Raw genomic sequence first — 26,974 nt, forward strand, 5'->3', positions numbered from 1 at the left:
CTTACTAAATGCAAATACTATGTATAGGAAAAAAATGAATCAACATATCAAGGTCATTTCCATTGACCTGAAATTTAACATACGTGGTGTATTGATATATACATCTATATATATGTAACATGACAATTTCTCACCACCTCCCTCATTCCCACCTTGGTCTGAATAGTCATATCTCATGCCTGGGTTATTTCTACAGCTTTCTAACTACTCTCCTGCTTCTACCTGTTACCCCTTTCACCCTACACATCATAGAGCAGTAAGAGTGAACCTATGCAAATGCCATTCAGCTTGTGTCAGGTCAATGGCTTCTCATCTCACTTTAGTAGAGTCCTTACAATGGCCTACAAGATTTGGTCCCAGTCACTTCTCTGACTGAAACTCCTGTTATCCTCTCTCTCATGGGCTCACTCATTTCCAGCGAGACTGGCCTCTTTTCTGTCTTGCTGTTCCTGGCTCTTGCTAAGGGCTGTTGCCTTTGTCATTCCTCAGCCTATGATACAGACGACTCCTGGATCATTCCTTTCTCTCCTTGATGCTTTTCCTGAATTTTTGCCTTCCTGGTGAGGCCTTCTCTGACCACACCATCTGAAATTGCACCCCCACCCTCCTACATGCCATGCCCACACTCCTTGCTATATTTTTCTCCTTAGAATTTACAAGTGGTCTTCAAAACCTTCATGGATGAATTAATTTTATCTTAATTTTATTTTTCTATGGGCTTTTTGAAATACTCTTGTATTACTATTTAATATATAATATTTATATATAGCTTTGTTATTTTTTGTTTTAGCTGCTAGAATGTAAGCTCCATGCTTTCTTTACTGAGGTCCCTACTGGGCCAAGAAGAGAGATTTCTTTATATAGCATATACTAAGAAAAGTTTATTGAAAGAATAAATGGATTAATGACAGCACTCAAGCAAACACAAGCACAATGGCTGACAGTGACAGCAATTTTAGGAATGAGTAGAAAGTAAAAGGAAAGAAAAGTAGCCTACGAGAAAATAAAGAGAATCTTATTTTCTTCCACAGTTCTCAGTGAAACTTAATGTATTTATTAAACACGTTTAATTTGAATTTGTGGAGTGCCAAAGTGAAAACCTGCATTGCCGTAGAATGTGGTTCCTGCTTCAGCACTGATCATGGCATCTGAAATGTTGTAGTACTTTATAACCATGTTCAACTATTAAAATATTAATAAATGGAATAAATGAAAGATCTGTATAATTTATTGCCCTCAGGAGCTTATAGTCTATTCTTAGAAACTACCTGAAAGTTACCTGGAATTCCTTGGGGTGGGAAGGGCAAATCTATAAGCTCCACTTAATCATGGCTAGTTCTAATGCATGCAAAATTGATCATTGTATTCTGCATTTCTCTATTTCTGTATTTCTTTCAATGAAACTAAAACAATACATGTATCACAATACAAAAAACATCGTTAAAGAAAAGAATTTTCTTTCTTTAAAGGTATTATTTTCTTAGTTCTTCAGATTTATTTTTATCTATCTATCTATCTATCTATCTATCTATCCATCTATCTATCTATCTATTTATTTATTTTTTAAAGATGACTGGTACGGGGATCTTAACCCTTGACTTGGTGTTGTCAGCACCACGCTCTCCCAAGTGAGCCATGAGCTGGCCCTCTTCAGATTTATTTTACATTTTTATTTATTCAGACTCTGATCAAACTTTTCCTCCACAATAGATATCTTGTGTCCACTGCCTCTCTAGGCTGTTGGCACCTTGAAAGTAAGAAAGAATTGCATCATTCTATGATATACCTGTACATAGTAGTTACTGAGTAAATGTTTGCATTCGTCATTATTTCCAGTATTCCTAACATTATCACCTCTACTCCTTCACAACAACCATCTCTCTGAAATGCCTGTTTATCATCTCCATCTACCTTTTCATGATATTACTAGTTCACATCAGTAGGCTCTTATAGTTCTGAAGTGAGTAGTACCTCAACCTTTTCCACCAGTAAGAAACAACATCTCATGCAGGGATGAATCCAGGAATTGTAAGGCCTGAAGCTTATAAATGTATACACGCACACACACACACACACACATTTGTATATGTATGTACATATGTGTGTGTGTGTGTGTATAATTATAAATACAAAATTAGATACAAGTGAATATTTGTTAAAAGGAGAAAATAAATCAGAACAAATTACAAATGTTAAAAGGCTGACAAATGACACAAACATTGCATATTTCTAAGCCCTTCTTGGAGCCTTGTAAGGTGCCTGAATGGAAGTGAGGAATCCTGAGGCTTAGATTTCATTAGTCATGATTTATCCACTTCTGATCTCACTTATTCCTTCTGCCCATCTGATTAGTCTCACATTCTTAATTCTAGTTCTTGGATTTCTGTTTTATATAGCATAGCTAGTTTATCATTACTCACATACTACTGCCTCATCTCTCACTTCCAAACCTTTGATTCTATGTTCCTTAAGGTTCAATCTCTTCCTCACATCTCTTCAAGAGGTAAGGTATCTCATAAGTCCCTTACGTTTAATGCTAAAGACCCAGTGAGGTTCTGTGATTTGTTGAAGGTCGCACTAGTACTTGATAAGAAAGATTGGTCTAGACACTAGGTCATCTGATTCCTATGTCATGATTCTGTTCATTAACAACATTAGTTTTTAGTGACTAACAGACGAACAAAGTTATATGAACAGATATCCATTCTACGTACGTCCACAGATTTTAATCAGAACACCAAGTTTACTGATGAACATATTGTTAACAAGAAGAGAATTTTAGAAGGCTTTTAAAAGATTAGCCAAAAGTATGATTTTACAAATAGGAGGTGATATATTTTACATGCAAAATGGCTTAATCATTTCTGGCATTAAAATTTCTTTCATTTACGCAGGCTTGATATTAGAAATGATATACTTCATTATACTAGATATCTCTAGCAGTTAAATGTTCCTTTATGGGAACTATGAATTTTATAAGATTAAGAGTCATCCATGAAAATAATTTCACCTATCCTCAACAAAATAGCTTCTATAGCTAGTCTATTGCTTTACAGTTATAAGAGACATCAGTTCCTTTCAATCTCATTGTAACCCTGTGAACTAGATCTTGAAACCTTTTGATCACACAGATGAGAGAAAAGGAGACTTAGAGAACACAAGTAACTTGCCTAAAGTCATGAAGACAGCATTAATTCAGAGTCTTCTGACTCCAAGTTTGATGCTTTTTTTAAAATCAGAAATATTATATGTTTCTGTATCTCAGAACTCAGACCTGACCATGGTCAATGATCTAAGCATGTACAGATATGGGGGACATAGAATTCAAACTTAATATAGCTAATATTGTTCTTACCATCAGAGGTCTCCAAAGTTGAAAGTAAGCACAGGTTTTTCTCCAATTACAATGTGCCAAGCACCATACTATATGTTTTTGATGTACTATTTCTAAATCTGATAACAATTTTGCAAAGACTATTACTCCAATTTTCCAACTGAGAACACCCAGGTCCTAAAGCAACTTATCCAGGCAGTAATTACCTGAGCTGGACTTAAATTCTGATCTTTCTTATTCTAAAAACATGTTCTCTATATATCATCGGAGATGCTAAAACATTGGCTGCTTGAAGAACTGGTATTGATATTAAAAAGAGTTTAGCGTCCTTGCTTTCAAAATATCCACTGCCAGTTCTCACAAAAAATGCAGCTTATTTTATGGTGTACTGGTAGGACAAATCCAGAAATTTAACTACAGAATCAATTGTTCATCAAGAAGTAATACCACTTGAACATTCATAAATATTTTGAGGTATGTCATCCTTGTTGATAAAAGCAATCAAATTAGGATTTGTGGTACTGTAACATGTAAAATAAAACAGTTATTTAGTTTTCTTGATGTCTCTATCAGAAATATTATAACTCAAACATATTTCTCCTCTGATACATTTAAAAATAAATGGAAAAAGGAGGGAATATCTTTCTTTAACTTGGCAATATAGCTCATCAGTAATATCCTGATGTGGTAAGTGTGATATCATTTCATCCTAAAAATAATATATTACAACCTACCAGTCCAGGTACAAAACCATTTGCATTTTTCTTCTTAGTAGGTAGTTTCTAAATATTCATTAGAAAATCTTTGTATCAACATGAAATGAGATCTGCGTCATGTGTACCTAACACACCAGCTTTAGGGAATTTTGAGAAATCTCATGCTAATGACCAATTCGTACCTGGTTATCCCCCTGGAACAAGAACAAGGAAGCTCACTCATCTGTGTGCTGTGTTTCTTGATCTCCAACCTTGATCACTGCCATGACATCTGTAACATATGCCAAAAAAGCATAAGCAGAAATAGAGACTTTCTTGCCTAGGAACATTCTCCCTTATGCTACACTGGAGTTTGTCCTCTAATAATGCTACTGGAATTAGCTCTTCTCCCACAGACTTCTTTATGACAGGGAATTCCAGATGCCAGCTTCTAAAAGGAAAGTGACCAATCCAAAAATAACTAACCTCACCCTCTCTCCAATCACTGATTCTGAACAATAAATCCAACAATATTTTGTTGCCAGAAACCCTGCCAATTCATTTTAAGAGGAGCTAGCTAGCTGAACCAATACCAATCACCTATTCTGAAACAACTAAAAACTAAGAATTTGAAATTATCCAAGAATTAGAATTCATGCCACAGGTACATTTTCTCACAGAATAGCCTATGGACACATGATGTTTCTCTCATCTAATGGCCTGGGAGATGCGAACTTGCCATACAGCTCTGGCTAAATCCACAAGCAAACACTGGATATTACTCGTTTTAGCATTCTGCTCTTCCATGCTGTGTTCCCACTGATTCATTAAGAATGTTCTTGAAGAAGCTACATTTATATTTTAATGCTATATTCCCATCTTAGCTTAAAAAAGCTTTCCAAAAATTTTCTAAATTTGATTTAATTATGAATTAAAATAATACAGATACAAATGATCTTCAAAGGATTTTATTAAATTAACTTACAGTTGGACAACCTATCAAAATAAACAGACAATTGTTTTGCGTTCATTAAAGTTACTTAGTCCTTATGGATTCATTGTTCTCTTACACAAATTGTTAAAATTTTAAAAGTATCATGTCAGTAATGTATTTCACAATTATGATATCATGACACGCAAAACCAGGAAAAATTAATTTGGAGAACAAGCTCAAGAAGTCCAGTGATTAAATAAAGCTTAGAACCAATAATGTGAACATAAAGAATTAGATTTAGACCATCATGTTTCCTGAATTAAATTTTATTTTATTTACATTTTCTGCTCTGCCTTTTCTGGATATATAATATTGCTATAAGTTGATATAAAACATACAAAATTGTTAATGAATTTAACAATTGCTATGTATAAGTTTTTTTTAATGTCCTAACTTTATTGTATTGATTCAGAATACAATGCCTCAATCTCTATGTCCTGCATTGTGAACATATTGAAGACTCAAATAGACATGAATATATATAAAAATATATATATATATTCCAAACTAATCTGTTCTTTTAGTGTAATCAATATCAAATTTCAACAGATGTCATGAAAACTGACAAGCTGATTCTAGAAATTAAATGCAAGAATGAAGTGTCAAGAATTGTTACAAGAAAATTTTGCAGAAGAGCAATATGGTGGATTTGCCTACCATCTGTCAGGACTTAATATAAAGATATCATAATTAAAACAGTGTGATGTTGGTATAGGCATAAACAAATAAACCAGAACACAGAACTCAGAAAAGACCCATACATGTGTAAAAACATCAATATATGACATTGTGGATCAGTGGGAGTAATGATACACTATCAAAAAATGGTGCACAGGAAATGGATTATCCACATTGAGGAGGAAAACAAGACTGAAATATAAGCTTTCTATTTCATATCACAGATAGATTAAAAACAACCTAATTCTATGACTATAGAATGTTTATGAAATGTCAGATTTTGCAGTTTTTAGAAGAAAATGTAGAATAACATCTTTAAGACTTCAAGGCATAGGGAATTTCCTGAACAATAAAAAAAAAATTTATAAAACTTAATTGAAGCAAAATGACAAATTTAACTATGTTAAAATTTCAACTACTGCAAAATAAATAAATAAAAACAGAAACTAAAACTACAATCCACATACAGGGAGAAGGTATTTACAGCCTACATATTTGACAAAGGATTGATTATGTCTGGAATATATAAAGATTCCCTAAATATCAATAAAAATATAAAACCCAGTTAAAGAATAGGCAAACACCCCAAACCAAACCAAAAACCAAAAGCAGGCAAATCACAGGTGAGAGAAACCCCAAATATAACAAGATTAATAAAATATGATCATACTCAATATTACTGAAGGGAAGATAAATAAAAAACAACGAGATATCATTCCACATTAGATTTGAAAAGGGGAATGTAGAGAAAGAGGAAAAAGAATGTAAAGAAACAAAAACACTGATTTGCCACTGATGAATTCATCTAACACTTTGAAGAGGAATTTGAAAAATCAACTAGTTAAAGAAGCCGCACATTTTCCTGTGTTATTTAACAAGACTGATAGTCACTATAACCCAGAAATTTATCTCATTATAGAAGAAACTCCTACACACATGCACAAGGAGACTACTTCAAAGAATTAATTATAGCATTCTTTGAAACAGTAAAAATAAAAACAAAACTATAAATAACCTGAATAACCAGCAAACGTTTAAATTAAACTGTAGGAGAGACATACAATTATAGAATTCTATCCAGTAGTTAAAATAAACTAGAGCTACATGTATCTTTGGATAAATCTTGAAAATTTTATGCGACTAAAAAAAAAAAAAAAGTGGCACAAAGAAATGTACAGTAAGATATCACTTATATAAAATTTTGTAAACAAGCAAAATGAACTATTATATACTTATGAATACGTACATAATAACACTCATAGAAAAGCAAGCACAAGTGTGACCCCAAATGAAGTCTGGAAGTTTATTCCACAGCAGTAACAAAGGTTTATGAGTGGAGATTGATTACAGGATTCTTTAGCTGATTTATAGGTGCTTATTTCTTTTAAAAATAAAAAAAAAACTAATAGAGCAAAATATTAAGACAAACAGTATGGCGAGTACATGGCTGTTTGCCACATTATTCTCTAAAGTTTTTTTTTTTTTTCACCCTTGAACATTTGTAATGAAAATTACAGGTCAGTGCCTGATTAAGTTCTAAACTGCATACATCAAACCATGAATGCTAAGAAGTCCCCCTTCCCCACTCTCTCTTACTCTCATCTGAATCAGAGAAGACATTACAGAAGATGTGAGACATTGAGCTGGGCTTCTTAATAGGTGAAAAGTAAGAATAAACTGTGGGAGTCTTGCAAGGTAATTTCTTGATTGGTGAGGGAGCTGAGATGATAGAAAATCCTGTCCACTTTTAATACATTTTAAACATCAAATCCTGACTTTCTGTTGTTGCTGTGTGATAGAGAAATTCAACTACTGAGTTCTTTCAGTAAAAATGTACAAACTGAAAGAAAACCACACTCACCATATAAGTGTAAATGAATCATAAACACAAGATGTCAGGCAGCAAACACTTCCACATAGTATCTGCTATTTTGAGTTGACATTTTAACTTCTTTTTCATTTTATTTTTTTATTTATTTGTTTGTTTATTTATTTATTTAACAGCAAATACATTTTATTTTATTTATTTATTTTTCTTTTTTATTATGAATATTCATGAGATACAAAGCTAATTGTCACTGCTCCTGCCCATGATGTGAGGGCCAGATTCATACTGGCAGCATACCCATTACCAGAAATTGCATTTGTACCCCGTGTCCTCCACTCAATTATTCCCAACCTCCCTCCCCTTCCCTCTTTCCCCCCAACTCCACTTTGTAGCCCAAGGAATGTTCTCTCCCTCTGCAAGTCCAATGCACCACTGTGGTCTTTCTTTCCTTCCTTCTTTCTCTCTTAGCTCCCACATATGAGTGAGCACATGTGGTATTTATCCCTCTGTGCTTTGCTTATTTCACTCAACGTAAGTTTCTCCAGGTTCATCCATGTTGCTGCAAATGTGAGTATTTCATTCTGTTTTATGGCAGAGTAGTATTCCATGGTGTATATATACCACAATTTCCTTATCCAATCATCCATTGACGGGCATTTAGGTTGCTTCCATATCTTGGCTATTGTAAATGGAGCTGCGATGAACATGGGAGTGCTGGTATCCCTTCGATATGATGATTTCCATTCCTCTGGGTATATACCCAGAAGAGGGATTGCTGGATCATATGGAAGATCTGTCTGTAGTTGTTTGAGAAACTTCCATACTGTTTTCCATAGTGGTTGTAATAATTTACAGAACTGCCAACAGTGTAGGAGCATTCCTTTCTCTCTACACTCTCACCAGCATTTGTTATTCATAGTCCTTTTGATTACAGCCAGTCTAACTGGGGTGAAGTGGTATCCAAATGTAGTTTTAATTTGCATTTCCCTGATGACTAGTGATGTTGAGCATTTTTTCATGTATCTGTTGGTCATTTGTATGTCTTTCTCTATTTGCAGATGACATGATAATATATGCAGAAAAACCTAAAGATTCTATCAAAAAACTCCTAGAGCTGGTTAATAACTTCAGTAATGTTGCAGGATACAAAATAAAGGCCCCCAAATCAGTAGCATTTATATACTCAAACAATGAATCAACAGAAAGAGAAATAAAGAAAGTAAGCCCATTTACAATTGTTGAAAAAAAAAAAAAAAAAGATACCTAGTATTCAATTTAACCAAGGAAGTGAAAGACCTCTACAATGAGTACTACAAACCACTTCTGAAAGAAATTAAAGAAGACAAAAATGATGGAAAGATATTCCATGCTCTTGGATTGGAAGAATTAACATTGTGAAAATGTCTATACTACCCAAAGTGATCTACAGATTCAATGCAATACCCATCAAAATACCAATGACATTCTTCACAGAAATGAAAAAAAAATCTTACCTTTCATATGGAAAAACAAAAGACCCCAAATAGCCAAAGCAATCCTGAGCAAAAAAATTAAAGCCAGAGGCATAACAGTACCTGATTTCAAGTTATACTACAAAGCTATTGTAACCCAAACAGCATGGTACTGGTAAGAAAATAGACATTCAGACCAGTGGAGTAGAATTGAGAACCCAGAAATCACTCCTCAGTCTTACAGCCATCTGATATTGGACAAAGGCAACAAAAATCTACCTTGGGGAAAAAACTTCCTCTTCAACAAGAGGTGCTGGGAAAACTGGATATCCATATGCAGAAGAATGAAACTAGATATGCATCTCGCACCATATACTAAAATCAACTCAAAATGGATTAGAGACTTAAGAAAGACCTGAAACTGTAAAATTACTAAGAGAAAATACAGGTGAACACTTCGGCAATTAGGTCAGGGCACAGGCTTTATGAACATGAGCCCAAAAGCACAAGCAGCAAAAGAAAAAATAAACAAATGGGACTATATCAAACTAAAAAGCTTCTGCACAGCAAAGGAAACAATCAAGAGAGTGAAATGACAACCTACCGAGTGGGACAAAATTTTTGCTAACTATGCATCCGACAAGGGATTGATATCCAGAATATACATAGAACTCAAGCAATTATACAGTAAAAAAACAAATAACCCAATCAAAAAATGGGCAAGGAGCTGAATAGAGATTTTTAACTTCTAATTTAAAACTCTTCTGTTTTGTGTCCTTACCCTCTCTCAATCACTGATCAAACATGATATTTTGCAGCTTCTAGGATAGAGAAGAAATGGCAGAGAAAAATCTCACACTCAGCCATGCACAAAATGATTGTACTGCATTTTCTGTGTTGGAGGTTTTTTTCTGTCAATAACAATTCTGTCCTCCCACCCCACCCTAAAGATCTGAATTTAAATTCAAAGCAAAGAAACACTAAGAAGAAAAAAAAGTAGAATAAATTTATGTAAATTTATGAGTAGTTAAGCTGAAATTTGTGAGAACATGTGCCCAAAGGAAATGATTTCCATTTTGTACATCTTTTCTGAAAAGATAATTAAAAGTTATATCACTAAATATTGATGCTGTCCTAAATGTACATGGCTCTTTACAAATAGTAGAATGTAACTACATGCATCATTTTATTTGCTTCACACAACTCTGTGACGACTGACATCTTAACAAGTATCCAATTTTGTAATTGAAAAGGAAATATTTTGTCATTCCATTCTTCAAATATTGCTTGCACTCTTGCTTTATTAAGCACTGTGCTGAACACTGAATATGCAGGAAAAAAAAACAACCTCACAATGTTAGGGAACACAATAGATGTGTGGAATGGAACACAGAGAAAACCTGAATCTAGTTTTTATTGATTAAAAAAAAAAGTGTGCTTATTATGAGGTAGTGACAATTGTATTACGGAATTCCCAGATTTGGAGATGGCTGGAACCTTGCTCTGAGAAGAATATATAAAGAAAGTTATTTTAAAAGAATAAGCACATCAAATTCAAAACTTCCTAAAATTGAAATGATATTGAGTATGTTTGGCCAAATAAAATTATCTAGAGAAAATAAAATTTCTTTTTTTAAAGAAAGTTTATTAGAGAGTAAGTATCTAATTTGTTGAGTCCATTAGCTTAGGTGTTGACTATACTGAACTGGGTATTTATGTTGTAATATAAAGGGTTTACAATCATTTATCTAAGCATAAAGATTTAAAATGAAAGGGAAAATTTGTAAATATACATTCAAAGTCCATAGACTCTAGTATATGTTTAGATGTTCAGATTAGTTCCAACAGGAACATCAGTGTCAAAGACCAAAATGAGAGAAAATATTGTACATCATTTAAAACTCCAACATTGGTGAACATTTCACAGCCCCACCATTGTTGGTTTAAAAATTGTTAAAATTTTAATCCTAAAGCAAATAGCAAGAAACAACACTTTAGAAACTTAATTAGATTTGTAGTTAAATTCCCCAGATCTTCTGTCTTCATTTCTTTCAATAAAACAAAGACTAATCTTATGCAATTAAAAGGGAGACTAACAGGTAGTAAAAGATCATTCTTTGTTCAGTATTTGTTCAAGAAAGTTTACTAAATGTTACTGGGAAATAAATTTTAAGATTTTATTTATTTATGTTTTAAACAGAAACATAATTGGTTATACATATTTATGGGGTACAGAGTTGAATACCAGTATTTGTGTACAATATGTGATGATCAAATCAGGATAGTTGGCATATTCGTTATTACAAAATGTACTCATTCTTTGTGTCTGCTAGCCAATTTCTCCCTAATCCCCCCCTCTCTACCCCTTACCCTGCGTAATAACTACAGCTCTGTTCTCCCCTTCTGAAAGTTTGTTTTATTATTGTTTGTTGTTTTGCCTTAAGTGCCTTCCTTCCTTCCTTCCTTCCTTCCTTCCTTCCTTCCTTCCTTCCTTCCTTCCTTCCTTCCTTCCTTCCTTCCTTCCTTCCATCCATCCATCCTTCCTTCCTTCCTGGCTCTCACTTATAAGTGAGGACATGTGGTATTTCTCTTCTGTGCCTGGTTTATTTAATTTAACATATTTTTCTCTAAGTTTATCCATGTTGCTGTGAATAGTAGAATTTCATTCTTTTTTATGGTTGAGTAGTATTCCACTGTTTATATATACTGTATTTCCCTATCCAGTCATCCATTGATGGACATATAGGTTGGTTCCATATCTTGGCTATTGTAAATAGAGTTGCAATAAACATGAGAGTGCAGGTTTCCATTTGACATGTTGATTTCCATTCCTTTGGGTATATACCTAGAAGTGGGAATGCTGGATCATATGCTAGTTAGATCTGTAGTTTGAGAAACCTCCATTCTGTTTTCCATAAAGGCTGTGCTAATTTATAGTCCAACCAACAGTGTAGAATTGTTCCCTTTTCTCTGTTTCCTCACCAGCATTTGTCATTCACTGCTCTTGTTGATAATAGCCAGTCTATCTGGGGTGAGATGATATCTCAATGTGGTTTCGATTTGTATTTCTCTGATGACTAGTTATGTTGAGTATTTTTTTCACGTGCCTGTTGGCCATTTGTATGTCTTCCTCTGACAAATGTCTATTTAGCTCTTTTGCCCCATTTTAAAATCAGATTATGTTTTTTTTTTTTTTACTGTTCAGTTGTTTGAGTTCCTTGTATACTCTGGATATTAATCCCTTGTTGGATGCATAGTTTGCAAATAGTTTCTCCTAATCTGTTGGTCTGTAGGTTGTCTTTTCATATGTTGATAGTTTCCTTTGCTGTGCAGAAGCTTTTTAATTTGATATAATCTCATTTGTTTATTTTTTTCTTGTGTTACCTGTGCTTTTGAGGTCTTATTCAAAAAATCTTTGCCTAGTCCTACATCCTGAAGTGTTTCTCATATGTTTTTTCTAGGAGTTTTATAGTTACATGACATATATCTAAATATTAATCTCGTCAAAACACCAATGACATTCTTTACAGAAATAGAAAAGACATCTTAACATTCATATGGAACCACAAAAGACCTTGAATAGCAAAAGCAATCCTGAGCAAAAGAATAAATTAAAGTATTACACTCCTTGACTTCAAATTATACTGTAAAGTATCCAAAACAGTATGGTACTGGCATAAAAAACAGACATATGGACCAATGGGACACAATAGAGAATGAGAAATCAATCCATGTACTTAATAGCCAAGTCATATCTGACAAAGGCACCAACAGCATACGTTGGGGAAAGGACAGCCTTTTCAATAAATGGTGCTCAGAAAACTGGATATCCATATATAGAAGAATGAAATTAGACCCACACCTCTCACCATGTACCAAAACTTACTCAAAATGGATTAACTTAAGTATGAGACATGAAATTTTAAGATTATAGAAGATTAGGATCCCTCAAGTATTTGATTCGCTGAGTAGATTTTCAGAAAATCATTGCAGATTGATGTGAAACTAAAAGATTGGTTTAGGAAATTTTGAATAATGGAACACTGTAACTGCATTTTTTATATTAGGAGATAGCACAAAAGCAAATATTATAAATGTTTTAAAACCAATTTCTTGAGTATAACCTAACAATTTTGCAATAATAATTATGACTAATAATCAGCATTAAAATAACATTGTCCTATAATATTTAACACAATAGACAATCTTGTTCAGAACTGTGGTTACTAGAGGTGGGAAAGGGGAAGGGAGAGGGGTAGGGAGAAATTGGTTAATGGACACAAAGAATGATTACATTTTGCAATGATGAATATGCTAATTACCCTGATTTAATCATCACATATTGTACACAAATAGTGATATTCAACTCTGTACCCTACAAATATCTATAATCAATTATGTCTCAATAAAAAGAAATTGAATAGAATATTTTTTCAAACAATAACCAGAACAGTCACTCAGAAATTATACCAGGAAATTTTGTTTTCCCTTTAATGTAGTTATATAAACAAATACTTTCAGAATAGCACGTGGCTTATAGCAACTGAAAACTACATGATCAGTCAGTATGTTTTAAATGGATAAATCCAGAGAATAAAAGCTAGAGGAAACAACAGCAAATGAATTAATACACTTTCCCAAAGTTAACATACTATGACTCTGCCATAGAGTGCCACAAGTGTTAAAATGTCAGACCCTGTTGAGTCTGAAAAGCCTGTTATATGCTAATTGATTGATTTAATCATTTACAATGTATACATGCATCAAAACATCATACTGTAACCCATAAATACATTCAATTATTATTTTTCAATTAAAAATAAAACTATTAAAAAAATGCTATACCCAAGTACTAAGAAAAAAAGCCCATTATAGGAGAAATGAATAAACTTGAAAAAACAGAATAGATCCAGTCAAACTTGTCTGAACAATAACTTTGTAGTTTGGAGTGGAAGAAAAAACAGTCTATGAATTCTTCCGACAATCAAGTTGTCATTCATGTTTTAAATCAACTGGAAGACAATATCGAATCCATAAGGGCACAGTCTGTATGCTTTTGTTTTCAGAAATACAGAAAACAAAGGTATGTCTTGAAGAGATCATCATTCCTAAGTCTACCCTGGAATTCATTATACAGATGGAGATATTCAATTACATAAATGCACATACAGACACACCCTATCTATCTATCCACCCATCTATCTACCTCCCTACCTAATCATGTATGTATATTTTTTCCTTAGAAGAAACTTCAAACTAAAAGATATTAATCTTTATTTTCTTCAAAAAATAAATTTTTAAAATTCAATGGTCATCAATATTTTGTGTAGCAGATTAAAAAGGATTTTCTCCATTTTTTTTATTCTTGAAGAATCATAATATTGCCCATCTCTTGGTTGTGTAATTGAACAAGTTATTCACCTTATCTTTGCTTTTGTTTATATCTGTATAAAAGCAATACAAAATTTAAAAACAATCAATGGTCATAAAATAAAAAAAAAATTAAAAGAAAACAAAATCTACAGTGACATACAATTCGTATCATTATAGTGGTGCCTCACATCAGGCATAAAAATCAGGGTTATATTTCAACCAATCTACTTCTTTGGAATGTTTGGATAATCTATTAGGAGTTGAGGCTGAAGGGCCTAAGCCCTCATGGTATCATATTTAAATTAAACACATCCATATAGACAAAACAAATATACACACACAGAGAGACACACATGCACACATACACACTCATAAAGTACCAGAATATGTCCTGTTCTAAACAAGGTGAATGCTCGCGGATACCCATTTGGACTGGTGGCATTTTAGCTTGTTAATCTTTGGACAGAAAAGGAATGAATCTTTACCATTCTAGCCTGGTAGCACAGGCATAGGTATAGGCTTTGTGGGTAGGAGAAAGAATACAGTTTACTACATGTCGAACTTATTTCTCAGAATATTTAACGTTCAAAACAGTATATAAATATTGACAGTCAAGACAGCATCATGAATCTAATAGAAATATTAACAATGGTTTTGTTAAAGACCTATGTTGCAAGCAGAAATAAAGCTAAGCTGGAAATCATGAATAATAAATTATGGGTGTAGGAGTCACAAGAAATGGACTCCAACCAGAGGATCAATGCTCATAGAAAGGCCTGACTTGGCACATTGGCAAAATTTTGAGAGAATGAACAATTAAAACATTTAATAAAATCTTAAATCATATGCATGCTGTTTAAAATTTTCAACTAAAACCAAGTAAATAAACTGCAAAGCTACTAGTTCTAAAATAAAATAAGAGAACTTTAGTGGCAGTCTTAGAGCTTATAAAATCACAAATGTAATTTTAGGTTCACTTCAGTTTTCTCTCTTGTATGATTTTTCATTATATCTATTTTTTAAAATTACACTTATGAACTCAAAACAGGCCACATAAGGTAACAAGTGCAAAGAGCATCATGTCACCATAGAATACTTCATTGAGATTGTCTTTAAAATTATCCTTATTTGTAGCATTTGCTAATTTCTATGGTGTTAATCCAAAGAAGGACATAAAATTTTATCTATAAATGATTCAAGTTTCTTTGCCAAATGATAGGCGTGGCTGTTATTGCAATTTTTATTTTATAGTAAAAACCATATTCAATTTCATTCTGGAGTATAATATGTGATTCTATCATTCCCATCCTTAAAAATGGGTCTCAATTCATATATCCTAACTGGACTGCAACACCTAAGGAGGAGCATTGGGAATGATAAGATTATAGTTGTAGAAAATTCATACAGACCCAGTGCTTTTCTTATAATTGCTATCTGTTGGTTCACACAATCTTTTCCTTCATTTATCTGTCTAGCTAGCTCTCCGAAGTTTCCTGTTCTATAAATGCCATCAGAATATTTTTAATAATATGCTTTCATTTATATATTTGGTGACGTGCTGGTAAACAGGTATTCTAAAAGCATACAAGCAAACAAACAAACAAAGGCATGATTTATACCATTTGCCTATTTCCACATTATAAATACTCCTACCATGGCCAATTCAAGCTATTAACATAATGTCACTGAATTTGAAGTTGGAAAGAGATGTAAATAGTGTATCTTAATGAGATGGAGCAAGCTGGCTTCAGCAGAACACTGTGATAAATAAATATTGCCTCCAGTTTGTGTTTATGCTAATAGTCTATTGGAATTTCTAAGGACTTTTTTGGTAGGTTCCAATAGATTTAATTTAAGAAAATCACAGTGAATCATTTTTAACATAAAGTTTTAAAGTAACAACAGACAACATTTTATTAAACTATGAAATGGCAGAAAAACACTTTTTCCAAATAAGTATTTTATTCAGAGTAAAAATTAAAAGATTGTACCTACTTAATGATAAACAATGTTCATCATAAACAATATCACCAAAAGCTTGCAAACTATGTTCGTTTGGAGAATGCAAATGACCACATTATCTAATTGTCAATTGAAAATTATCATTGTGTATTTTGAGAATCCACCTGCAATATTTTACTGAAAGAAAATGACAAAATACATATTTTATGTCCCATTAGCTACATCTGTAAAGTTCATTATTTTAAAATACTTATGATGTAATGAGGTGATTAGAATCTAAAAGTAGACAATGGGGTTAGCAAACTTTTTCTGTAAAGGGACAAAGAGTAAATATTTCAGTTGTTGCAGACCGTAGTCTCTGCTGTGAATGCAGTTCTGCTACTGTAGCAGGAGAGCATCCGCATCCAGTATATAAATTAAGGATTATGGCTGTGTTCCAATGAAACATTGTTTACAGAAACAGGCAGCAGGTGGACTTCGCCTGTGGGCTGTCCAGTTTTCTGACTTAACCTTACTGCATACTGTATCATCTGTGAAATTTTGTAGCTTGTATTTTAATATAATTTTTCTTGGTATTTATGAAACATTATTCCAGATAACCAAGGTGCTTTTTTTAAAAAAATAAAATTGCCCCAGCCAGTAAAAAATTTTGACTATTTAGTGTTTCTTAAGGTGATATTCTCATAGCTAACCATAAGGACAATGCAATCGAAAATAAAATGAATATATTTGCAAATATATCTTTTACATTATTATATCTGAAGATCACAATTAACTAGAAGGAAAGAGGTTTACCTAAACAGTAAAGAATGAGAAAAATTTCCATATTAAATTAAATTATATTTAATATGAATACACTCACTTTACTTTGCTTTGACATCACTTATTCTTACCTTCCATAAGTTTCCCTGTCTGTTCTGCACTTCCCCCAGGAAGAATCTTGGCAATATAGGCTCCAATTTCTCCACCATGTCCAGGAATTTCTTTACCACCCACAATCCTAATTCCTAATCCATTACCTGTATGGAAAAATTAGCAAATTATTAGTAATAATCTAAGAAGGGACAATAGTCATCACAAGTTACAGGGTGAACAAAAAGTGGGACTGGTATCCAGAAGCTAAATAGAACATCAATATTGGAAAGGAACACCTATAACAAAAATACATCATTCTGATTTCAATAATAGTTGATATTAAATAGGATTTTCTGGAATCTTGGTAGACTCTACAGTGATTAGCCTGATATTAACAAATAATTTTTAAAATTCAGACATATTCAATCATATACTAAGGGTTTGCCAATTTTTGACCAGATATTTCGTAAAAATTTTATGAGGATATTCCTAGTGTAAGAAACTCCAGAGCATACAATTCACTTATGAAATTAAGAAGCATCTCACTTATAGAAAGGCAGCAATGGCTATTATAAATTAAGAAAGCACAATCCAAACATACAAATGATTGTAACTGATAAAGTGAAAACATGATCATATCCTATTATTATACATTTTCAGCTTTAACTCATCAGCTAATATTGTCTGTGCACTACTAACATGGCACTTATAATGTCACAATAAAATTATTCTTGACTAATGAACAACTTAGTAAACTATTTCTTATTATATAGTACAGATTTTTCTGTAATTAACCACATGAAAAAACAGTGGAGAATAATTATTATGAAAAATTTAATTGAGATAGATATAAAGTGTTGATATTTTTAGTTTCTATGAGTTTTATTTAAATCAGCTAAACATTAGCAAATGTATAGAACACCAGATATATTTTTGTTACAAATATCAAGGGTATTTTAAAACAGAATTCTTCATCTTTAATGAAGATGCAATTAATTATTTCTGTAAATTAAGATTCATTCCATTCAATAATTGAAGTACCATTTTCAACTCTCTCAAAATCTCCGAATTTTAACAGCCAGCTCTTTTCCAAACCCTGTTTCCTTGACACTTGACTTTAAAAACAATCTCTGTGGCCAGCATCTACTCAGTTCAAGCATTCAACAACCGATAACAGTAAATTACAGAACCTGTCATTTATCCAGCAGGGATATATTTTAGTAAAACACTGATTCTTCTTTCTAGTTAATGTAATACTTTCTAATGAACTTCCTTCCTTCCTTCCTTCCTTCCTTCCTTCCTTCCTTCCTTCCTTCCTTCCTTCCTTCCTTCCTTCCTTCTTTTCTTCCTTCCTTCCTTTTTCTCTACTCTCTCCCTCTCCTTCCTTACCTCCTGCACCCTCTCTCTGCTTCTGACCAGGGTAAATGCTCTGAAGATTTAGCCTATAAGAACAAATAAAAAAGCACCCCTGCAATACATATAATAAAGACTATATGCCTTTAAATGCCCCTTTGTTGTCAAAGGTTCATAGTTAAACAAAACACTAGCTCTCCCTGTCCCCACCTGTGGAGCTTTTCTGCTACAAATTTCTTTGTCCAGCATTAATGTTTTTCCCCAAAATTAATTTATGATACGAATTTGATATAACTGTATGAATGCAGAACATCTTCTAGTATATGACTTAGTCCTCAACTAAGTCTGGGTAGAGACAGTTGAGTTCTTAGATATTAGCTTTAAATAATAACCAGGATGGATTCAACAGTAAGACATTAGGTAGATGTGAATAAAGGATAGCAGATGAAGAAATCTTGTTAGCCATTCTTCAATCAATTAGTTTAGCCTAATTTCTTGAGTGTACCAAGGCTATCTCAGGAATTATAAAATGAGGATTTTTAAAATAGCCAGCCATAATTAAAGGGCTATTCCATGAGTTTTTGCTTTAAAAAATGTAGATTTCTAACCAAAGATTTGTTTTACTTTCCATAGTTGAATTACTCACAAGCTATAATTCACTATTTATAAAAGGTTCCATAAAAACTCACACGAATATTGGACTTATAACATGGTTAGCATAACCGTATCAATTTTATTGCTTGGTCATTCTGAGATCCCAAAAAGTGATTCATGAGATATCCTTAATGTGATAATGTTCAAGACCATATCTCATATCAAAATTTCTCATATAACATAATTAAATTAGAGTGTAGATCAATATTAGAGCATAGTAGAGTAAAGAGATCAGGGTATGGGTCTTGCATATACCTTTTCAAGCTTAAAAATTAGAAGGTAAAACTATCCTATGAAAAATAATTTCAACACTATATATATATGGTGCAGTCATATACTTAGAATTAATAAATAGATATAAGATGGTTACATCTTGTAAATTTGTGGCTAAAAGTATAGTGGTGGAACTTCAAAATCTAATAAGTGACTACTTAAAAAATTTAGTTATAGTTTCATTCTGAAGATGACAATGTCTTGAGGGTTAAGTAGTTGGGTTTTTAGTGTCATTTGATTTTTGGTGACTGATCATACTCTATAAACCTTTAGTAAAGGACCAGTGATATGAAACTATATAGCCATCTTAATAAAGTGGCTCAGACACAATAAATATTTAATTTTATAAACTACAGCTTCACACTAGTGAATTCAGGTACCCAAAACACTTTCTAAATATATTTCATAAGCATCAGTGTCTTTGGCAAAATGAAATTACATATAGTCATGATGATACCATGAGGAATGAGATTATATACATACAAATCACTTCAGGCACACAGTAAATTTTAAAAAATTACTGTTCCTTTTGCTGATGTTGCTGCTATTGTTTTTCATGTAGACAATAAAGTTGCAAAGAAATATTAAAAATGTGTGAAAGAATAGCATGGTAGAAAATATAAAGTTCCAGGAAGGATAACATTTTTTGTTTGTTTTACAGTAGTTGCTTGTATCCTAATTTGGATGTCATGAAAATGAATTGAATTTGTACAATTTCTAAAAATTTAAATCTGGAAACTTTGACTTCACATTTCTATAGTGGTACTTCGATATTTTATGCATTAAATATAGACAAGTGACCCAAAATATTTCTATGAAAATATAACACCCCTCTTCAAATCTAGAAAGCAGGATGCCAATAAAAGCTGGGACAAATTCAAGAAGCAACATTGATTTTGAACTGAAATGCTTAGAACTAAATGGGCCTTGATAAGTGATGTTTATAGTATCACTGTTTTTCAAATTTTGTCAAATTTTTATCAACATAATCTCCTCTTGCCTCTCTGCTGCTATTCCATCTAGAAACATTGATAAAATGCTATGAAAATGTTCTTGTTCGTGAGTTCACAGTATGGCAGTGTAGAGAGACATGTGAACTCAAGGGCTACTATAGAGAACGTAAGTCAAAAGTTATAGTGATTTCACAACATACAAGCATAGCTGTAGTTAAGGAAGTCTTACAGGGAAATTTACAATGCGGAAAACCAAAGTATGTTGAAATATTTATATATACCATCTAACCCCAGTTAGGATGGCTAAAATCCAAAAGACTCTGAACGATAAATGCTGGCGAGGTTGCAGAGAAAAAGGGACTCTCATACATTGTTGGTGGGACTGCAAAATGGTGCAGCCTCTATGGAAAATGGTATGGAGGTTCCTCAAACAATTGCAGATAGATCTACCATACGACCCAGCTATCCCACTGTTGGGAATATACCCAGAGGAATGGAAATCATCAAGTCGAAGGTATACCTGTTCCCCAATGTTCATTGCAGCACTCTTTACAATAGCCAAGAGTTGGAACCAGCCCAAATGTCCATCATCAGATGAGTGGATATGGAAAATGTGGTACATCTACACAATGGAATACTACTCAGCTATAAAAACGAATGAAATACTGCCATTTGCAACAACATGGATGGACCTTGAGAAAATTATATTAAGTGAAACAAGTCAGGCACAGAAAGAGAAATACCACATGTTCTCACTTATTGGTGGGAGCTAAAAATTAATATATAAATTCACACACACACACACACACACACACACACACACACACACACACACACACACACACACACAAAAAAAACCGGGGTGGGGGGGAAGAAGATATAACAACCACAACTATTTGAAGTTGATACAACAAGCAAACAGAAAGGACATTGTTGGGGGGGGGGAGGGAGAAAGGAGGGAGGTTTTGGTGATGGGGAGCAATAATCAGTCACAATGTATATCAACAAAATAAAACTTAAAAAAAAAATAAATAAAAATAAATAAAATTTCAATGATAAAAGTAGCAAAACCACTAAGAAAAAGCATTACCTCTTCTAACCTTAGAATTAAAATTTTAAATGCATTGCTCTTTTTAAGTCTCTATGTATATTATCAGTATTTGATAAATATGCTATTATGTAGTCACTTTTAAAATAAGCTATGCATAAAACAAATGAACATCCTAAGAAAAAAATTTTGCACTTGCATTTAAATTTGCAATTTAAATCTACTTTAGTTTTATATATTTATTAATATGCTATATTAAAATCCCTGGTATTTTAGAGTATCACAAAGAATGTTTTTATTTTCAACATTAAAATAATATATAAAAATATTATGAGGTTATAATTAGAGCTTTAAGTTTTAACAAAATTAAACACTTGTTTCATTTCAATACTATCATTTGCTACATCCAAGAACCAAGGAAAAGCAAAATTTGTATTAGTGTAACTTATAAATACTAGTCTCTAAATAAATTGCTTTATTATTCATAGCAAATTTATCATAAAATGAAAATATATTGTGTCATAATGGTAAAACCCCAAAGGATAGTTCAATTAAATCTATTTTTTAAATTTTATGTTAATTACATGCTCAAGTAAGGGTGTGAAAGTTTATTTTTATACTCTTTCACCTATTTATTTCTATATTATAAACCATCCATGTAAACATTTAGGAAAATAAACCAAATTATATTAAAAATCCATAGTAATTTCCCCTTTGTGGCCTATAAATGATACAATTTGTTCATTAATGCTTGAACACAAAGACCTAAAGAATATTTCACTATTTTCCTATATCTTTACTTATTTTTGTTCATTATAAAAAAAACATTCCTACAAACACAACAATGCACATCAGTTACCTTAATAACAACCCATGCTTGATAGTTTCCACCAACATCAAAATGGAATACCACACTCATGCCAAGTCTAATTTGACTCTAAGCCTGAGCATTCAAATTACAAACTCAATTATTCCTATTGTTTTTTCTTATTCAACAAGTTGCTCCAGGCATAAAAATTCCTGTTTAGTGTCCTCTTTTTCCTGGTTTGAAATATATATTCTTTATATACATTAAAGATTCAAAGAAAAAATTTCATATTACATTTCCATGAACTTGAGTTAATATTTGTCTTTTCTAATGTAAATACTATTAAAATATTAAAATATTACATGGGATTCAAGAATATATAAAAGGATATTCATATTCACACCATACTTCTTGAGATGAATCCAATTTGACCTGTCATATGACTAAAATAGACATTGGCATGTGGTGGAGTTTGGATGTGTGGTCCCCTCCAAAACACATGTGGAAACTTGATCTCCAATGTGGCAGTGTTGGAAACTGATTGAGTCATGGGGGTGGATCCCTCATGAATGGATTAATGCTTTCCCTGGGGCAGGGGGGGAGTAATGAGTGAGTTCTTAAAAAGACCCTGGCAGAATCGTTAGCCTAATAAACCTCTTTCCTTTATAAATTACCCAGTGTCAGGTATTTCTGTTATAGCAATACTAACAGACTAATACAGCATGGGAAGTAAGGAAGGTAAGTCAAAAATACATCAAAGAACACTAGTATACTGGTTCTGGTGAACAACACTTTTCAAATGACAGATGATGTATGTGCTGTTAAAGTAGTTTTAATTAAAGTACGTAGGATTTTCTCCTCCTGATATACTTCGGAAATAATTCCCACCAAGAAAATTTCCCAGGACTTCCACATTCATACATGCATTCTTCATTCACGCAGCGGCACAAAGATTTTCTTTTTTTTCCATTGTAGCTTACATAAAGCAATTGCAAAATTAGAATCATAAAGAATAAATCTGAAGGGTTTTCTCAATGCTTTTATAAAAGACAATTAAAAGTAAATTTATTCCATTTAGCAGTATTTAGGGTCCATAATGAAATGATTGTTTGATATGAAATTGGATGCCATAAAATTAGAAAATAGGGTCAGTTTCTGGGTATGGCTTTGATATTGAATTCTTTAAATATTAATCTCATTGATAGCAAGCCAGGACTAGGCGAAGAGTCATTCACTATGTGTGTTAAAGAAAATTGTTTTATTGGGAGACACTTATGTAACCCTATAATGTCTGTGGAAATAAAATAATTTCAACTTAATGTAAAGCTATTATGTGTTTTTCAAAATTAGTGTCAGTTTTTCTTACATAAAATATAAGTAGGAAGAAAAAAATGCTATTCTAATTCAAAATTTAGTTTGAAGTGTTCCTTTTGTACTTCTTAACATAATATGAGATTGTGGCAGACATGCTCTATCATGATCCCCATGAGCCATTTCCTGTATAAGCCCCTCTCTTTGAGTTCAGGCAGAAATTGTGACTTGCTTCGAATCAACAGGATCTGACAAAGGAGATGGATGGTGACTACCATGATTGTTTTTTACTATATAAAACTCCATCTTAGCAGACTAGAATGAGAGATTCTCCTGCTGGCCTTCAAGGAGCAAGCTGTTATGTGTGAGAGGCCTGAGAGAGGACCTCATGGCAAATAATGGAGGGAGGCCTCTATATGCTGGGAGTGGCCTCTGGGTGACAGCCAGCAAGAAACAGGGAATTCAGTTCTATAACCCAAACAAATGAAATTCCACCAACAATGATGTGAGCTTTGAAGAGGGCTGCCAAGCTCCAGAAAGGAACACAGCCCAGCTAATACATAGATTGCTGCCTCATGAGATCATGACCAAGGGACGTGATCAAGCCATGTCTGGATTCTTGACACATGAAAACCATGAGATACTTGATGTGTGCTGTTTTAAGCTACTAAATTTGATCTTTGATGATAGAAAACTAATTCAGGAATGAAAGTTATAGTTTGAGTTTTCTGTGACCAAAATATATATGGACGTTTTGTTGATAACAAAAATCGCTGAACATTTGTGTTTATAGTAGTTACGATACTCGTAGAGGGTAGAAATGAAAAGGAAAATGGGACATGACATATGAACCTTTTGCTTTTCATTAACAAAGAGGAAGAGCTGTTGTATTGGTTGTGCAATGTTGGGGTTCTGGTATGATATGTGGAGCAAGTACATGGTATCTAGGTAGAACTAAATACATACTCGAATGAGTAATGAACAGATGAACACTGAAATGCCTCTTTTTCTCCAAGTGGGGCTAATGCATTATCTCATTAGATTCTAAAATAAAAGAGCAAACAGACAAAGGAACAAACCCTATATTTTACATGTGAGAAAGATGAGGCTTCGTGAGGATAAGTGCTCAAGACGACACAGCTAATACATGGGAAAGCTAGAGTGAAGCCCACACTTTTGCTCCAAGTAAGTGACTTGGCAGTGTGTCTCCTGTCTGGTTAATGCCAGCACACCTGGTTTGGAATCAGAAAGTAAGGGTCGGAGAGCAGCACGCTATAGCCCTTCCTTGCTCCATCAGTTATAGAGAGAAGAGTGATGGCAGAGGCTGCGATCAGATCATTAAAAGGGGAAATTACCATGGGATGAAAAAAGGTGGGAGCCAGAATCTACCAGAAGATTAAGGAGAGGAAATGTTTCTGGCTTTTAGGCAGCCCACAAATGATACTGTACAATTTAATTTGTAACTGCAAATGATTAGTTGGGAAAGATTATATTTGTTTTGTCAGTACAATTTCTACTTTTGTATGCCTGTGTACATTTTTATGCCATGTTTACATCTATCTTCAGCAAATGTTACAGAGATGAAATTTTTATATATTTTAATATTACACCTTTTAGCATTATAATACAAATATGATTTCCATATATATCTGTTAAATAAGTAATTGGATTAATATTTATATATCTTGATATGCAAATATATAAAGAATAAAGTATATACAGGTCTGGTAATGTGATAATTATTATTATAACCACTATTTTGGGGGGAGTTGAAAAACTGCTTCAAAGAGAAAAGTTCTAAATTTGCTGAGCCACTTTAGGGATATAAATAAAATTGAGATATCCATGTTATTTTAACACTACAGGCTGAAACTGTTCTCATCAAAATCAATTTGCTTTTGGTGAAAAAAGTATCCAACACAGTTCAACAGCTTCTACTTTCCAATATTAGAGAATTTTTTTCTTTATTAAAGATTTATTTAGAACAGGTATTTTCAGTTATTTTCTTTACTCCATTAAAAATTATTACTACTATCTGGAATGGACAAAAAATATGTTCATAGTGTTAGATGACTGGGCTAAGAATATTTAAACAACCCATTGAAATTATGCTTTAAACAAAAAGTTAGTTCCTTTATTTTTTTCCATCTAATTTTGTATTACATCAGACTTATTGATATTTTAATCGTCAAAACATCTCAAAATATATGACTTTGAAGAGATGCATTCTATTTGAGTTTTGTACCTTGAACCAATATTATTTTATATTTAATATATTATTTGATTTTTTTCAGTCTCTTTAGTATTATCTTCAGGGAAGAAAGGAAAGAGAAAGTAACTAAAACTTCTGTAGTTTCTCCTCTGTTTTCCTAGAGTTTTCTCCTATGACACTATTCTTTTTTGTATTGTCTTTTTTAACGATCTCTGCAACGTTTTGAGCTAGGTACTACACATAGCATTTTCAGGACAAAGCAGCTGAGACTAAGGAAGGTTAGAAACTTGCTGTAGGTTGTCCAGGATATAGAAAAGCTAAGATTAGAACCGATTGTTTTTTTTGACTCCCACATTCTTGTTCTTTCTATATACCTTTGGTCATCACTCTAATTGTCAAGAAAACATTCTAGAAGATCAATATAAATCTACTTTTATTGAATCACATTTCTTCTTGCTCATTTCTCCATGGCCAATTCACATAGATTTTATATTTATATCCTTACATTTCACATTAATAATACCATTTTTCCTCCTCTCTTATAGGTTAAATATCTTAAATGTTTTCACCCCCTCCTAAGGAGCTCAATTATTCATTCCTTTAATTTTACTTTATTAAGAATACTGAGAAAAATGTGTAAACTACTTCCAGCTAAAAGTAAAGCCTATAATGTCACTTCCTTAGCAGGAACACAATATACAAACAATATTTATCCTGACAGATGTCAGAAGAAGTGGTAATGTTTCTATGAAACTAACCCTGATGACAAAAACTCCCTCTGTTACTGAGAAAGTGAATGCAAGTTTTCACCAAAATTTATCAGGAAGAAATTGTGATTTTGGAAGAGTTTCAACCTGAACCTTATTTTATTTCTGTAGTTTAATACTCATTTTTTTTTTCCTGAAAATAACTTAAGAGGCTCACAATAGAAAATTGAATTGTATATAACTGCTCTGTTAAAACAATAAAAGAAAAGGCCATCTAGTATGGGGAGGGAGAAACTTAGGTGTCAATGCCTACTTTGTAATATCTGTTCAGTTCTACAAAAGTTTCAGTGGTTAGGACATAACACACATGTCCTCAAGATGACGATTATACTTTCTCTTGGTCTTCCATGAGAAGCAGAAGAGATGACATAACTGTTTTAGCACTTTCTATTCTAAGTATCAGCTGATCTAAAAAATTAGCTTTT

At 32.8% G+C, this 26,974-nt stretch overlaps 1 protein-coding gene across 1 annotated transcript in view; it reads right to left on the reverse strand.

Moving 5' to 3' along the window:
• PCLO (piccolo presynaptic cytomatrix protein) overlaps positions 1 to 26,974 on the reverse strand; it is a 413,878-nt gene that overhangs the window by 135,197 nt on the left and 251,707 nt on the right. Inside the window, exon 10 of the mRNA XM_063099452.1 lies at positions 17,209 to 17,334. Coding sequence (XP_062955522.1) covers positions 17,209 to 17,334 — 126 coding nt within the window. The remainder of the gene's footprint in view (positions 1 to 17,208; positions 17,335 to 26,974) is intronic.

This window comes from Cynocephalus volans, chromosome 6 (assembly GCF_027409185.1).
Source record: "Cynocephalus volans isolate mCynVol1 chromosome 6, mCynVol1.pri, whole genome shotgun sequence".
Classification (NCBI taxonomy): domain Eukaryota; kingdom Metazoa; phylum Chordata; class Mammalia; order Dermoptera; family Cynocephalidae; genus Cynocephalus; species Cynocephalus volans.